Source organism: Pelmatolapia mariae, linkage group LG16_19 (genome assembly GCF_036321145.2).
Source record: "Pelmatolapia mariae isolate MD_Pm_ZW linkage group LG16_19, Pm_UMD_F_2, whole genome shotgun sequence".
Classification (NCBI taxonomy): domain Eukaryota; kingdom Metazoa; phylum Chordata; class Actinopteri; order Cichliformes; family Cichlidae; genus Pelmatolapia; species Pelmatolapia mariae.
Genome location: NC_086241.1, coordinates 45,664,794 through 45,679,348, shown reverse-complemented (window position 1 = coordinate 45,679,348; position 14,555 = coordinate 45,664,794). Strand labels below are relative to the sequence as shown.

Below are 14,555 nucleotides of genomic sequence, written 5' to 3'. Positions count from 1 at the left end.
TCAACAGCCATCATGACGTGTTTGTGCTGATGTGGATGTGATTGGTTTTCACCAAACGTGGCGCTGACTCATTACCGAACATCTCCTCTTTGGTCGCCTGTTCAGGGGACGTTGTTCCAGAAGTCTCGTGGTGTGTTAGATGCAGCTTTGCAAACATAAAGCTCAGCAGCCATCAGTCTTTAATGGTATTGTCATGAACTTTAACATTTAACATGCTGAGACCTGTGGAGTCTGAGCTGTGCCACAGAGTTCTGCGTGACCCTACAAGGACATCCTCCTAAAACCAGCTCTGACCAGTCACACTGGAGGACGTTTGAAGGCAGCCTAACATTTGTCAGTGTCTACAGACACTTCGACACCTGTAACCTGCATTCAGGGCACCCATAGGTGGACCTGGCAGTCCTGATGTTCTCAGTCAAGCTGCAAAGCGAGAATAAGTCCCTCTGCAGGGCAACAGGCCCTCATAGAGTCAGACATGCACGCAGGTCCTCCTCACACATGAACCAGCTACTCACACCAGAAAAAAAGTTAATGTATTTTATTTTATAAGGAGATCTTCAAGATGAGAGCATTTTAACATATACCTTGAATGACTGATTAGTTATTGTATCTCTACAACTCATCAATGAGGCACAGAAACCATTTTTCAGTCCAGCAGAGTTTTTATTCCTCTTTAAGACGACAACAAAAAAATAATATTTTGCATAACAGTAGTACAGCAGCGGCCAAGGGTACAAAACGCTTTCTTTTTTTGTTTGTTTTAATTATTCAGTGTAAAAATAACTCTACTCACACCTGTGCCGTCCTCTCGTAGTGCAAACGCTTCAAATAAAAGTTAGGCACATGATGGATACGATCGCAGTTCAAATTACACTTAAGTGCTGATGACGAGTAAAACATCATTCTGAATTCCTGTTTCAGTTTGCCAACCCACCCACCCCCACCCCGGCCCGCCGTCATCGCGTGGGACAACCACAGACTGAAGAAGTACTCCGTTTAAACAGCGTTAAAAGGGCAGTTTGACCTCCTCTTTGAAGCGGTCGAGGTCCGATGAAGCCTGATTAATTAAAAAGAAGACCTACGCAGTCCTGATCACTGACAGTATGACTGAGGACTACCTGCTTCTGATTCTTCCACTAAGTGCAACTGACTCATGGCCGAGTTTAATACTAGAGACGAAAAGAAAAGACATAGCAAGCTTATGGTCCCAAGCAACAATCCCAACTTCTCCCTCGTTGATGCTATTGCTTGTTTATATCTGAGCGAGCGATTAAGTGGCAACTTGACATCTTTCTATTCTGAGGAAAGGAAAAAAAAAAAGAACTAGCACAAAATAAAATAAAATATTTCCCAGTTTTACATATGTTACAAATAAAAAATAAATATCAGCTCTGTTTTTACTCTAGCCTTTTTTGTTTTGTTTAGGATTTAGAGAAAAATAAAGGTACAAAGAGCGGCTGTCGTTCTTCTCCGAACAACACAGTGCAGCTTCATTTCTAAGAGTTGTTCCGTCATCAGGACGCCAGGACGCCCCGGCGAATGATGTCAGACACGTAGCGGCGGCTGAGTGACGAGTCGCCTCTCAGCTGGTGTGAGTGGCATCGTTTCAGGCAGGGCTCCAGCTCGCCGTCGCCTGCCTTGGAGTCAGAGGTGTAGTCCTCGTTTTCCGTCCCCGTGCGCAGTCGGGTCCTGGGGTATGACGGCTTGGGTGTGTTGGTCAGTGGCCTGAGCAGGGGCTTGTGTAGCTCCGCCTGCTTTTGCTCGGTTATACTTGCGGGTTTCTCGCTCCTCTTTGGGATCCTGAACTTCCCCCAGCTTCTCAGCTGTCCAGCCTCGGGCCCGTCAGATGCGTGGGAGCTGTCGGTCGAGGCTCTCCTCAGCCAGCCGTTGGTCTTGGCGCTGGGAGCGGTGTCTGACACCGTGCTGGCTTTGTTAAATTTAGTGTTGCTCGTCACATCCGGAGAGACCGGGCTTCTTTTGATCCCTTCATCTATGAAGTAGTTGTCTGAGTCAGAGTTTCTGATGTCTACCAGTCTGATGGACACCGTTTTCTCCAGATGCTTTGACCCAAACCTGTTCTTCCCCTGGCTGGTGAAGCTTTCTGTGGAATCATTCCCCTTTTTCCTCCTCCTCTCCTCCTGCTCATGCTCATGCTCAATATCCCGTTTTCGTCTCGCTTCCAGTTCGGGCTCCGCAGCCTCCCTTCTCGGGCCTTTCCGGCTCTCATGCTTGGGCAGTTTGACGACGGCTGGTTCCTGAATGACCTCTGGCTTTGGGAGTTTTTTAAACGGTGTCTCCTGGCTGATGTGTTGGATTCTGGCCTCCATGGCTGCGGCCTCTTTGATCTGGGAGCTTTTGCTATCCCTCGTCTCCGATGCCTTGCTCAGATTGTCTTTCTTTTGAGTGTGCGGTGAGTTGGGCAGGCTTTTTCTCTCGCTGCTTTTCCTTTTTTCCTTTCGTTTGGTCTTCAGTCCAGAGGGGCTCCAGGAGGAGCTAGACTGGGAGCCCTGAGACGATAACCAGCCCAGAGAGAACAGCTTTTCCAGATCCTTTGCTGAAGGATCGCCTGAAACACACAAAAAACATACAGGTTTATTAAAACATGAGAGGTAACTATCTGTAATTATCAACCAGCCAAATTAGTTGCTTTTTCTAACATTTCTATCCTGATGTAAAGGCCAACAGCAGAACGCAGGGCTTTGCTGTGAGCACCAGTTCAATTTTTTTAGTATGTAGCAAACATTTGTAGTCTTTTGATACAGGAAGTAGCTTTAACATTGTGCTGACTTATTACTGAGCACGAATCAGACCTGGGAATAGGATGAGGAACATGACCTGTGTGCAAGTCACATCTTAATTTCTGCCCTTCTCTCGCTAAAGTTTCCACGTGTGATCAGCGACGCCATCAAGGAAATCCAGAAAGATCTACTTGACGTAGCCTGTAACACGTCGCCTACTGATGGCCTTTCAATCAGCTCAGCAAATAGTTGCTGGGTGTAAATATACAGAAATGACCAAACCCCACATCAGAAGTCGTGTGTGCAGAAACACACTTTTATAATTCAATACAAAATATAACGTGCAGCTTTCTCACCTGCAGACCTGAGAAAGCTGATGGGACACACTGTCTACTAGCTAGGTTTACTAACATGAATGCAAAGTCCATGTGAAAGCTACCACATGCAAACCTATTACAGTTTGTTCATCTCATGGACTCACCGCTGAGCAGCTCGTGGTCAAGCAGTCGGACCTGGTGCTGGAAGATCTGCTCCTGGACTTTCCACAACGACCGCTTCATCTTCTCTCTCCGAGTCACCATGTAGGTCAGGTTACGAACCTGTGGAGCAACAGCAGCTTCTTTAGTCACGCTTTTATCAGATTGCATCCTACAACTCTGCAACTACGGCTCGTGCTGTCTTTTCACTTCTGCTGACTTAATTGTTGTGAACAAGTGCCTCATTTCTGCATTTCTACAAACAAACCTGATATCCCAATTTCAGAAACCTGGATAAGATTTCACAATCACAGAAAAAGAAAAACAGGAAACTTGACCAAGTTCAGTCAAGTTATGTGATAGTAACACAAAATATATTTTTAATCCGTTTTAGAATGATGGAATTAACCAGTTAAATATACTTTATCATTTTAGACGGAGACGCTGACCTGGTCATTTGTGTAAACAGGTTTCCCGACAGAGTGACTCATTCACAGCACTCTGTAACAGAGACTCTGGTGTTTGTAACGTAACCTAAGATGTGTTGAACCAGATGTTTTGTGTTCGTGATAATGTAATCTGGGATCAACCTCACAGCACACAGCTAACTAACCAGACAGACTGTCAATATAAACACTGGAGCCATAACCAGCTTTCCTTTCCCTGACACAACTGAGTACTCCTGCAGAAAAGTACTAATGTCTCACCTGGGCCTCACCTGGCCCACAGAGAGCATAAACTTCTTGAATGTCTCACTTAAACTTGTCTTTGTTTCAAGGTCAAACAGCAACTAGCTTGTGTGTGTCTAGCAGGACAGTTTTTAGGCTCAGCACTACTGGCTGGGCTAATGTAACACTAACCAGTCCAAAAGTCTCAACAGCAGAGGGCAAGAGGGTGAGAAGGATTTAGCCTGCTGTGTTTAGAAAATATAAGAGGACAGATATCAGCAGAGCAACTGAAGATAAACTATTTTAAGTCATGACACTTGAATTGTTTTTTTTTTTTTTACTCTTTAGTGTGACTTACTCTGTCAGGCTGGATTTGAAATACAGCAGGATAATTACATCCATCAGCTTAGTGATTGTATTTGGTTTTATAAAAATGCTTCAATGTTTAGAGACCTGCAGGAGGTCGATTTAGGGCTGGAATATTTCACCACCAAACATGTGGTAACGATGGCAGCTCTCACAACCAAATTCAGCACCGAGAGCACATTTTTTTCATTTAAAGCCTCATACAGCAATACTGTGGATCGCAGTCAGTAGGCAAATTAGATGTTGAAGAAGTATTATAAACCGCTAGTGATCGTGTAGTTTCATGCAACGCAGGTCAGTGATGGTAAAGATTGTTGTTCCATGTTTTTTACCACAGAGCTGGCTCACAGTGCCAAAGGTCCATTCTATATAACATCAATCATCTTAGAAGAGTTTTGTCCAGCTTTTAAAAGATGGTTATGTTAGAATAAATGTACCTATACAAGCAGTTATGTCTGCTGTACTACTGAAAGGCCCTCTCGTGGACTTTATCAAGCCTGTTTGTTTTGGTTTTTAAATAAATAAATGACCAGCAGCCCTCCTCTCCTCTATAAGCAGCAGACTTTATGTTGCACTGAGAATTTATTGAACTGCATTTAAGCGTTTCTCTCGTCATCCCCTGCTCTTCATAACATTTCTCTTCTTGCCTCCGCTGTTGTCTTAGCGCCTGTGAGTCCTGCTGCAGGTGGAGTCAAAACCTACCCGCTCCAGATCTTGTCGGAGGTGTGTGAAGAGCTGCAGGCGGCGCAGCAGCACCTCCTGCTCGCGCCGTGCCAGGCTCTCCTCTTCGTCTTTTTTGGGCGTGAGAAGCGGCTGGTTGAAGTTGGCTTTGCGTTTCAGTTTCCAGTACTGATAGAGAAAGTCCACCACCTCAGGCACCAGCTTCAAGTTACTAGTTACCTCCTCCACGTCTACAAACTGGTAGAACTCTTCCTCCATCTCTTGCAGCTTCAGTTTGCGGAGGTTGACTCTCTTCTCTTCCTTGCTGAGTGCCTCTGGGTTGGTGAGTGCTCTATCGATGAGCTGAGGGGCCACACAGGAAGATGAAGAGGGGGAGGCAGCATCTTCCTCCTCTAACACCTTCACTTTCCTCCTGCCCTTCTTGTCTCTGGCACTCTCCTTCTCCTCGTCACCCGAGTCGCGGTCCCTGGACTCGTCACCCTCAAGCCCAGAATGTTTGGGGCAGTAAGACTTGAACTTGACCTCATCATCATCTGTGAGGATAGTGTTCATTTCAAGGTTGGCGTGGAGGCCGCACGTCACGTGGAAGGCAGTCCGGCAATTTTTTGCTGAACACTAAAGAAACAAACAGAAAAATGTTTACTAAAATTAGTTTTTTTTGTCCCCCATTCCTACAGGAAATATAATATATAATTTAAAAAAAAAAAAAACGTATTACTTAAAAATGCCAAAACTAAAATTCTATCAAAGATGTCAAATTCACCAAAGCACAGCCTGAGACACAAACCAAAAAGAATCTCTAGCATCAGAAACATCAAATTTCTTCTCTAGTTATTCTTTAAACCTGCAATTCTGTATTTTGCCATTTGGGGGCAGCAAAAACAACATACAGGTATTTAATTGATCAAAATAAACTAATCAAATACCAAAGTAACACTCCAGCCCTCTACTTGCTGTGACTCAGGCTCTCATACAAACCCACTTCAAAGAAACAGAACTACCTTCAGCTTAATAAGAAGTAAAAACAGTCAAACAGTCTGGATTATCAAAATGTCATGAATGACATCACTAAGGTTTCTGAAAATTGTATCAGAAAGAATTTTGATGATTGTGCCATCTCACAGTGTGATGTACTTTCAGCTGCCCTCGTATTTCCTAAGGGGTTGCCACAGCGGGTGGATCCGCATATTTGATTTGGCACAGTTTTTAGGGCGGATGCCCATCCACACAACGCTGATATCTCACACTACCAACACATATATCATGCACCAACATTCAGCCTAAATATACACAGAGATAATTTCTTTCTCCATATCACTCAGTCCAGATCTGCTGTGTGTCAAATTGTCTTTCTGCCTTACTTTTATGTTGTTACTGTTGCGAATTTAATATGTTTAACACAAAATCTAAAACCACACACTAAAACATTTCACTGCTGGGTGATCTGCTGTGCCTTTACTCCTCCACCCTGCTGAAGTGTGAAGTCACTGCCTTGATTTCCAGTACATGTAAACTGAAGAACACTGATGCATCCTTTCACCCGGTGTGGATCAATAATGCCCACACTGTGGAAATCTCCTCCCGTAGTCTGAGTTACTGACACGTGCTGGATGAGCTTTTCACATTAAATGAACTGTGTAACATTAATAACCTGAATGCATGCGCCAGTCTTCTCTTTGCAGAGGCAGCAGATCAGAGCCCATCTGTTGCTGGGAATATGGGACACATTGGTGATCGGCTCCATCTTCTCTGGATTCCCAATGCTCACCTGCACAGAGGATTTAACACACAAAGAGGACACGAGTTGCTCAAATGTCAGTGCACATGGTGTTGACAAATGCAAGTACATGCAGAGTGGTCTTAGACACAGTGTCACTGCCATGTGTGTCAAAATGGTTACCAACATTTTAAACAAGTGGGATCAAAACCTCCGACTCTTAACAAGACAAGCAGCTGTCAGGAGCAGCCAATCAGAAGAAGAGTGAAGGCTGCTAGAGTCCCAGAATGACAATTTGATTAAAAAACAGAAATTGTGACTGATCTTCACCTCTGGAATCCACAAGGCACAGCTGACGTGGACCCACTTGGTTCCACTTCGGGTCGGCTTCATGGCTCCGCCCTTTTTGGGACACAACTGGCACTTTGGCAGGATGCCGAGGGCACAGATCCGACACAACCAGCTGCCCTTAGGGACTTTCTGGATGCCGTAACACGCCTGAAAAGAAACACAAACAGCGGCTCAGTTTCCAGAAAGCAAGCAGAAATGACGACGCAGACAGGAAGTAGGTGTGTCACAGGAAAAGCAAACCTAAAATGTAAGACAAGTCGCTTTTTTTGCCTCAGTGAGACGAATCTGTAAAGTCTTGCAACTTTCTTTTTTCTTTGAACAAGTTAACAAAATCCATCTTTTTCCCCTACAGGAAACATTAAAACTGGAAGAATTTTATTTTGAGTCCTTTCATGTACAAAAAGCTAAATAACTGTGTTGAGGTTAGCATTACACAGCCAGTTTATTCAATGGGAGTGACTTCATATATTTTTACTAGACAGGGAAAAGTTTAAAACTGACAAAAGAAAACAGATTTGACTTCATATCACATATTAACAGATGCAGAACAATATTCTGTGGGAATTATGACAGATTTGTCCTCTGTCTGCTGTGTTTTTTTCTCATTCTAAAGGGAGATGATCGCTGACCTGGTGAACGCAGATGTTGCACTTGTCGCAGAACACCATCTCGTTGTTGTCCTCCCCGTCAGGTGACTGGCAAACATCACACACCACATCCTCGTCATACTCAATGCCCAACCCCTCCTCGGTCTCCATGGCGTGCGTCATGTTTTCGTGGCAACAGCGCTCAAACTCTTCCATCACACGCTCCATGGTGATTTCATCCAGTGGCGGAATAGCTGGGGAAAAAATATACATGAATAAAGATGTCCTGATCTATTATAAAGTTACCTTATTTGTTGATGCTCTCTTACACTTTTGGTTAGACAATATGATCAGACTGCAGTGATAAAAAAATAAATCTGCCTCCTGCAGCAGAGTCTGGGTTTTATCATCTTCAATTTCACTACAATTTAAGCATCAATATTTCTCTGTGGGCTGAGTAAATGCCCTTTTTGTTTGGCTTTTAATTTGTAATTACACCCTACATTTTCCATCCATCTAACAGCAGACAGAAGACACAAAATGCTCAATAACACATACAACACTGAGAGTTATCAAAAAGAAACTGGAAACAGCAGTGCAGTAACACAAGAAACCTAAAATAAAGCCGGACTCTTTACTCAAAACACAAACTGGACCCAAAAACCAAGTCTGTATATAAACACAGCTTGCAGCTGAAGGAGCAGAGGAGAAGTTATGAGGGTGTCAAGGACAAGAAAGATGAACAGGAAAGATTTCGCTGGCTCTTTGTGTCTCTCAGCTCACGCTCCTGAAGAAAATAGCTTTGTGACTGCAAACCTGCACTGCACGTCTGTTTCTACAACAAGGATTTATAATACATACATAATAATAGTAATCTTTCAATGAACTTCACTGAATACTGATGGCAAACAAGCAGGCTGACAGTGTAAAGCTTGATGTCAACATCTCAGACCTTGCAGCTGTGGACACAGCTTTAAAATGCTTTCATCTGCTCTGTTTCATTTCATTTGATACATTTGATACAACAAAAAACAACTATATTCAGTTCCTGAGCCTAAAAATAACTTACAGATTTAATCATCAAACAAGCAGCTACAGAACAAATATGTACTCAGTGACTCACCCATCTCTGTAAACTCTTCATTTATGACCTGCAGCCAGGCCACGTCTTCCTCGTTCAGGTCGTAGCGACACATCCCCTCCGCCAGCGTGCGGATGTCCACGTAGCCGAGCGCTTCTGTGCCTGATGTCCGGATCAACTTCTTTGGCCTACCAAACATTGTCTCCTTTCCTTTCTCGGACAGCACCCTGCACAACCGAGACCTTCACATTCACTATCGTGCACATGCAGTACAATATGGTAACGTGGTTAATCGAACTATACATTATTAACCAACAACTGGTGGTCTAACATGTACGGCAGGCTTTACAGTAGCTCCTAGCCTACCCAAAAACACCTCTGGACTTTTTAAGGAATTCAAGGACTTTTCTTTTCAATGACACGTTCAAAAAGGACGCGGTTTCCTGAAATGCACTTAAATAGCCCTCAAATTTATAAAACATGTAATATTTACAATTCTGATACTGATGAACAGTAGACAGGACAGTAAAAGTCAGATTATCTTTCATGGTCATACAAATGAATGGAAACACTGTTACTAAATTAGTAACACTGTAACATTTCTCTGCTGTAATTTTGTTTGAAGGGTATTTCCTGCACGGTGGGATTTCTGGTGTCCCCTCAAAAAGGCTTTAACCAGAAACTCACCAGCATTCTAATAATGTTTTGTTAATAAGGGCTTTGTTTACTCATATTTTCTTGAAATGCAACAATGTCTGTTAGGCAGGATGATACAGACTCACTGCCTTTATCATTCACGGACTGTGTTTGCTCACTGACATCCCCTAAAGGCAAATTCTGAACCACGAAAACTCAGCACTCAGTGGTCGACAGATAAAACAATACAAGTTTCTAAGGTGATATTTTAACACCATCAGCTTGATATTTTGATTTACCTCTACACAGGCTGTGCTAAATCACTTGGAGCCTCAGCTTGACTCGACTCGGTTTCAGACGTTTTCCATTACAGCCAAGTACCACCCAATGCTGGGTTGTTATAGCAACGTGGTCTCGTGACTTCATTGTACGTCACACAAACACCACAGCAATGGAGAACGTCAAGGCGATGGCATACCTGCTGCTCGGTGTATAGCTTTTTGTCAACACTGTGGTTTTTTTGTGTAGCCATTTCATTTGTTGCTCGGTTTCAAAAATGGCACTTTTGATTTTTGTAAATGCGTGATCTCATGACTCATTGAGTTACGCCACTGACTAACAAATTGATGGTATGCAGTCTCTTGACATCACGTTTTTGCACTGCTCAGAAGCCCAGTCGAGTAGGTATTTAACACTTTTTTTTTTAAGTACCCGGTTCCAGGTTCTACCACCTAATTGAAAACCATAAAAACCGAGGCAAGTTGAGCCAACCCAAGTAGGTACAAGTGGAAAAGGGCTAGAAGTGTCAAAGTCTCTGTCAGCTACGCTGCCTCTCATTCACTGAAGTGAACTATGAGTGAGATTGAATGTGTTACTTTTATTTCCTACCTCACAACAGGCTGTGGGATGGAGTGGGGGCTGACGGGGACCTGGACGCCCTTCTCCCACTCCTGCCTCCATGGGTCAGCTAAGACATAGTAGTCCTCGGTGTTCAGCTGATATGAGTCGTGCACTTTCATGGCCGTGATCAGGTCTGTCCTGAAAACCTGCAGCACATAACATGAACATTTTGCTAAGTGTAGAATGAGATTTCAGAGAAAACTGCTGCAAAACAAAGCTCGTCTCTGCAACAGCGTCAAGAACTTCAATCAGCTTAAAGTAGAAAGCTGAAGGTTTGCTAAATTATATTTTTGCAAAGCAATTGATAAATAAATATAGAATATATGAAAACGTATATCACTGTTTAAACAGGTTAAAAAAAGAAAGGGAAAAAAGAATCGACCACGTTGACCCTCACAGCTAAAGACAGCAAATTAGGATGCTGCATTGGCTCAAGTCATTGTTTTGCTTTAATTTGATTGGCTCTCTAGTGAAAGGGAGGACACAGTGGACTGCAGGGACCAAGTCCACAGACTGTACAGTAGATAACAGTAAACCTGCTTTCATCTCAAGGACACACTATCGAGTGTGGGTCCAAGATAGCACGACTTTTCTTACATGTATAAACAACCACATAAACACTTGTTTTACAGATGTGCTGCCAGCTGGTCCTTTCATTTTCACATTCATTTGTCAGCCACATATACATGTCTTTAGTTAAAATCTAAAGTACGATCTCAGAGTACAAGACTGACAAAAAAGAAGGGCCATTAATTATAATCTACAAATTTCAAGTTTTACAGCAACCTTTTAAAAACCACAATAAATAGTTTGAGACCAAATGTGTACCTCAGAGGGTTTCTGCCCAGTCCACCTCCTGTGCTGCGATGAATGCTGGGACCAGCAGGTGGAATTACCTGAAACAGAAACGCCACAAACTGTTGTACAGACCCACATTTCTTCTTTGAGCATCAGCCCAAGTCTGCTGATTTTCTAATAAACAACTTCACACCATTAAATACGTCTGGATTTCCCCCAATGAGGGGAAACTTGAGAGAAACGCAAGCGTGGCTCATTTGGATAGTCAAACTGGGGCAACTGACATTTTCTGTTTTCAATTTCATTTTATCAGCTAGAGTCGCCAATTTGACTTTGGGCCAGGTATGAAATTGATGACAAAAAAAAGAATCAAAATGGGTTGTTTTTTTTTGTTCTGATTTTTTAATTCACTTGTGTGGCACTCATATCAAACTGCAAGAACCACAATAAAAAGTGCTTGATCAGTGTGGTGTGCTTTATGGCATTAAATATTTTAACTTGTCTGTCTCATAAAACCCTAAAACAGAGCAGGCTAAAAGCAATTTCCAGTAAGCGCTTGGGGTTTGTTTTTTATAACAGATGGCAAAATGATACGAATGCTCAGTCATAATGAAGCATGTACTTTGCTTTCTGTAATTTACAGCTCCGAGCAGCATTTTAAACAATGTGGTAAAAGTCCAACCTCTGAGGGAAACCAACAACTGCAAGCTGTTCCCAGATTTGAGACCATCTGCCTGACCTGCCAGGATGTCTTTAAAGGTCCAAACATGCCTCCTGTCCCTACTCTGTCTCCTGTTTCTCGGACTACAGGACTTCTTTTGCTTTTCCTTTATTTTTGTCCATCTACTGCACTTGTTTCTCTTTCTTTTCTTCTTTCCTGAACATAGAAGTACAGACTTACTCACACTGACACCAACAACATTAGAGATACATTTTCAAGTCTAACTGCAAAGCAAAAGTGTCATGGTTATCAAGGAAGCTGTCAAAAGACTTTACTTTTACTTCTAAAAATAGCCAAACTTCATGAAGTCATTCGCTTTGTCTGAACTTATCTCGGTGCTTGGCACTTGTGCTGGCAGGGTTGTGCCAACCCTCATTCCCATCTATATGTGGACTTGGTATGAATGAGTCAGCAGAGATAATATTTTTGCTTACTTCCATTGTCCGAGTCATCGCTGCTGCTGGGGTGTCTGCTTCTCTTCATTGTCACCTGTCTGCGGAGCTCCGGCATAAGGGCACTTCACAAACAAGAAATGAGGTGGAGATACAGAATGGGAGGATGAAAAGGTACACAATAAACAACTGTGGAAAAGATTTGGTAGTAAGATTAGTAGGCTGCCTTAAAAACCCTCACACAAAGAAAGTCGAGTCAGTTAGTAAATGCTACTTGTGGTGAGTGGCTTTGCACAATGCTGTAAGCAAATCATGCTCAGTTACACCATTACCAAAAGCAAACATGTTGACCAAAAATATTCTTCTGGGTATTATCAATTAGCTGCAATTCACTGCAGCTAAACACGGTGGTATGATGTATTGATTATGCAAAATCTTGATCGTTTCTGGGAAAACGATCATGTTGTGGTTAAATATGTTCCCAAAAGTAGTGTGTGTGAGTGTGTGTGCGTGTGGGGGGGGGGGGGGGGGAAGCAAAAGTGGATGATTCAATATTTACATCACCGCCATGCTAGTGCTAAATTATCACTTCTACCATATGAGAACGAAGCACAACAACAGTCCAAGAAGTTGTCACTATCCCACCGGTTTCCGTTCTGATCAGCCAGCAAGGCTGTGTAAACACACACGCACCAGTCACTGCTCGAGAAGAAGTTACCGCATGCTGCACTGACAGGAAGCAACACTGTTATAAGATCAGGCTGCCCGTGCACGGAGTCTCAACTCCCAAGAGCACAGGAGGAAATTTCTCGGAATCCGCCGCCAACCCGCATAGGGAGAAAGGTGCTAACCCTAATTTAGCTGGCTAGGCTAAAAGCAGGCTAGCCAGGGTCGGTGCGACGCCCCTCCTTCCAGCAAGCAGGCTGCAGAAAGTACGAGCTAAATTACGAGAAACTAGCTCAAGCCACCAGCTGTTCAAAACAACGGCTCCCCGGTGCTATTCTGGCAGCCCTGTGTTATAAGGATGCGGATGCAAGTTCTAAGCAGACCACGGAGCGTTGCATTTTTTTAAGTCACATTGCAACGTTACATGGCTAATGTTAGCCTGGTTGCTAATCTCCTATTTCCGTTATGTAACATAAGGGCCCATCCCTAACCGGCGCCTGAAATTGGCATGTTTATAATATTTTTTTTAAGTTAGCAACAACATTCGCTATATACAAATAAGTTAATTTAATAAACAGAACATATGGAGGCTAATTCGTATCACGAATATTTAATTTTGTTGTCTAAAGTCATTGTACACCGTATGTTTCGCTGACGTTGTTGGTTAGCACACCGGCTAACTAGTTAGCTGGAGGCTACACGTAATGTAGTTTGTTTAGCATTATTAGCCGATGTTGCTAACATAACACAGGGTTCTATGGTGCCACTCACTAAATCCCACGGCCACAGACAGCACGCTGTCAAAGGTTAGGGGTCAATTCTTGTGCAAAACAAACTACACCAAATCAAAAAGAACACGTGAATTCAAACTCATCGTTAATACAACACTGCCTTTTCGCTACTATGCAGCTAACCAGCAGGGCACTGTGTGGTAGGTTTACCAGCGGTCCACTGGTTGAGGTTAATCTTTGGCGCCATTTTAAATGACGATGTCGCGTTTTCCTAGCGGACTGCTAGTACGTCCATACTAGAAATATAAACTCGCTCAAATGTCTAGATAAAATAATTCTGGTACATATGCACCTGAATTAAAACAGCGTAGAGTTGAAATAAATTGCATAGTACGTACAGAGCACGTCAGGCCGATGCGAGCCGCTGTTTTGAGTTTGAAGTGAAGCGCAGTTTTTGCCTTGAGTTCCGCTTGACCCGCATTCCACATACACAAACACAGTGGCGGCTGGGGAGGAGATTACTCTGCACACACGCAGCTATGTGCATCGGCCGCTAGAGGGCAGCAAAACCGAAACTGGTAGCACTAATCCGACAGATCACTGCAGGAAAAAACAAGAAGTTTCCACAGCCTCGGTAACAACCCACGTTGCCCGGTTGCCAGTTTGAGTGTCAACAAACCATAATAATGTGTGCATAATGCTTTCCCAAGTGTGTACAACGGAGGTTTTCTACTGACAACAAAGTCCCTGCTTTCTGTCAAGGACACCACACTCTACAGGGACAGACCATCAGCAACATAAAAACAAACATTTAGTGAGGAAAGGACACATTTTCTTCCCTTCGTAAAGGTTTCCTAGATCGATATAATCACTATGGACCCTTTCTTTACTGATACGCACCTTTTTTGTTTCTTTCTGTGCTCTTCGATATTATTTACAACATACTGTATCAGCTCATTTATGAAAGCAGTTTGATAATATCTGATTATTTATCCCAGAAGCTAGGAAACTTGCAAGTTACAGCAAGCAAAACACTGAAAATAACC

General features: G+C 43.1%; 1 protein-coding gene across 2 annotated transcripts; it reads right to left on the bottom strand.

Annotated features, from left to right (window-relative positions):
* Nucleotides 1-661: 661 nt before the first annotated feature.
* Nucleotides 662-14,027, bottom strand: jade1 (jade family PHD finger 1). 2 transcript variants are annotated; one of them, XM_063498424.1, is made up of 11 exons: nucleotides 13,908-14,027; nucleotides 12,155-12,237; nucleotides 11,030-11,097; nucleotides 10,190-10,347; nucleotides 8,708-8,892; nucleotides 7,627-7,838; nucleotides 6,977-7,144; nucleotides 6,581-6,697; nucleotides 4,951-5,544; nucleotides 3,220-3,337; nucleotides 662-2,566 (listed from the first exon to the last, which is right to left on the bottom strand). In XM_063498424.1, exons 2-11 carry the CDS (start codon nucleotides 12,228-12,230, stop codon nucleotides 1,515-1,517), a joined length of 2,748 nt encoding a protein of 915 aa, XP_063354494.1. In that variant the 5' UTR covers nucleotides 12,231-12,237; nucleotides 13,908-14,027; the 3' UTR covers nucleotides 662-1,514. The 2 variants fall into 2 exon arrangements, with proteins under 2 accessions (XP_063354494.1, XP_063354496.1); XM_063498426.1 differs by lacking the exon at nucleotides 13,908-14,027 and adding an exon at nucleotides 12,806-13,202.
* Between the last annotated feature and the right edge of the window lie 528 nt (nucleotides 14,028-14,555).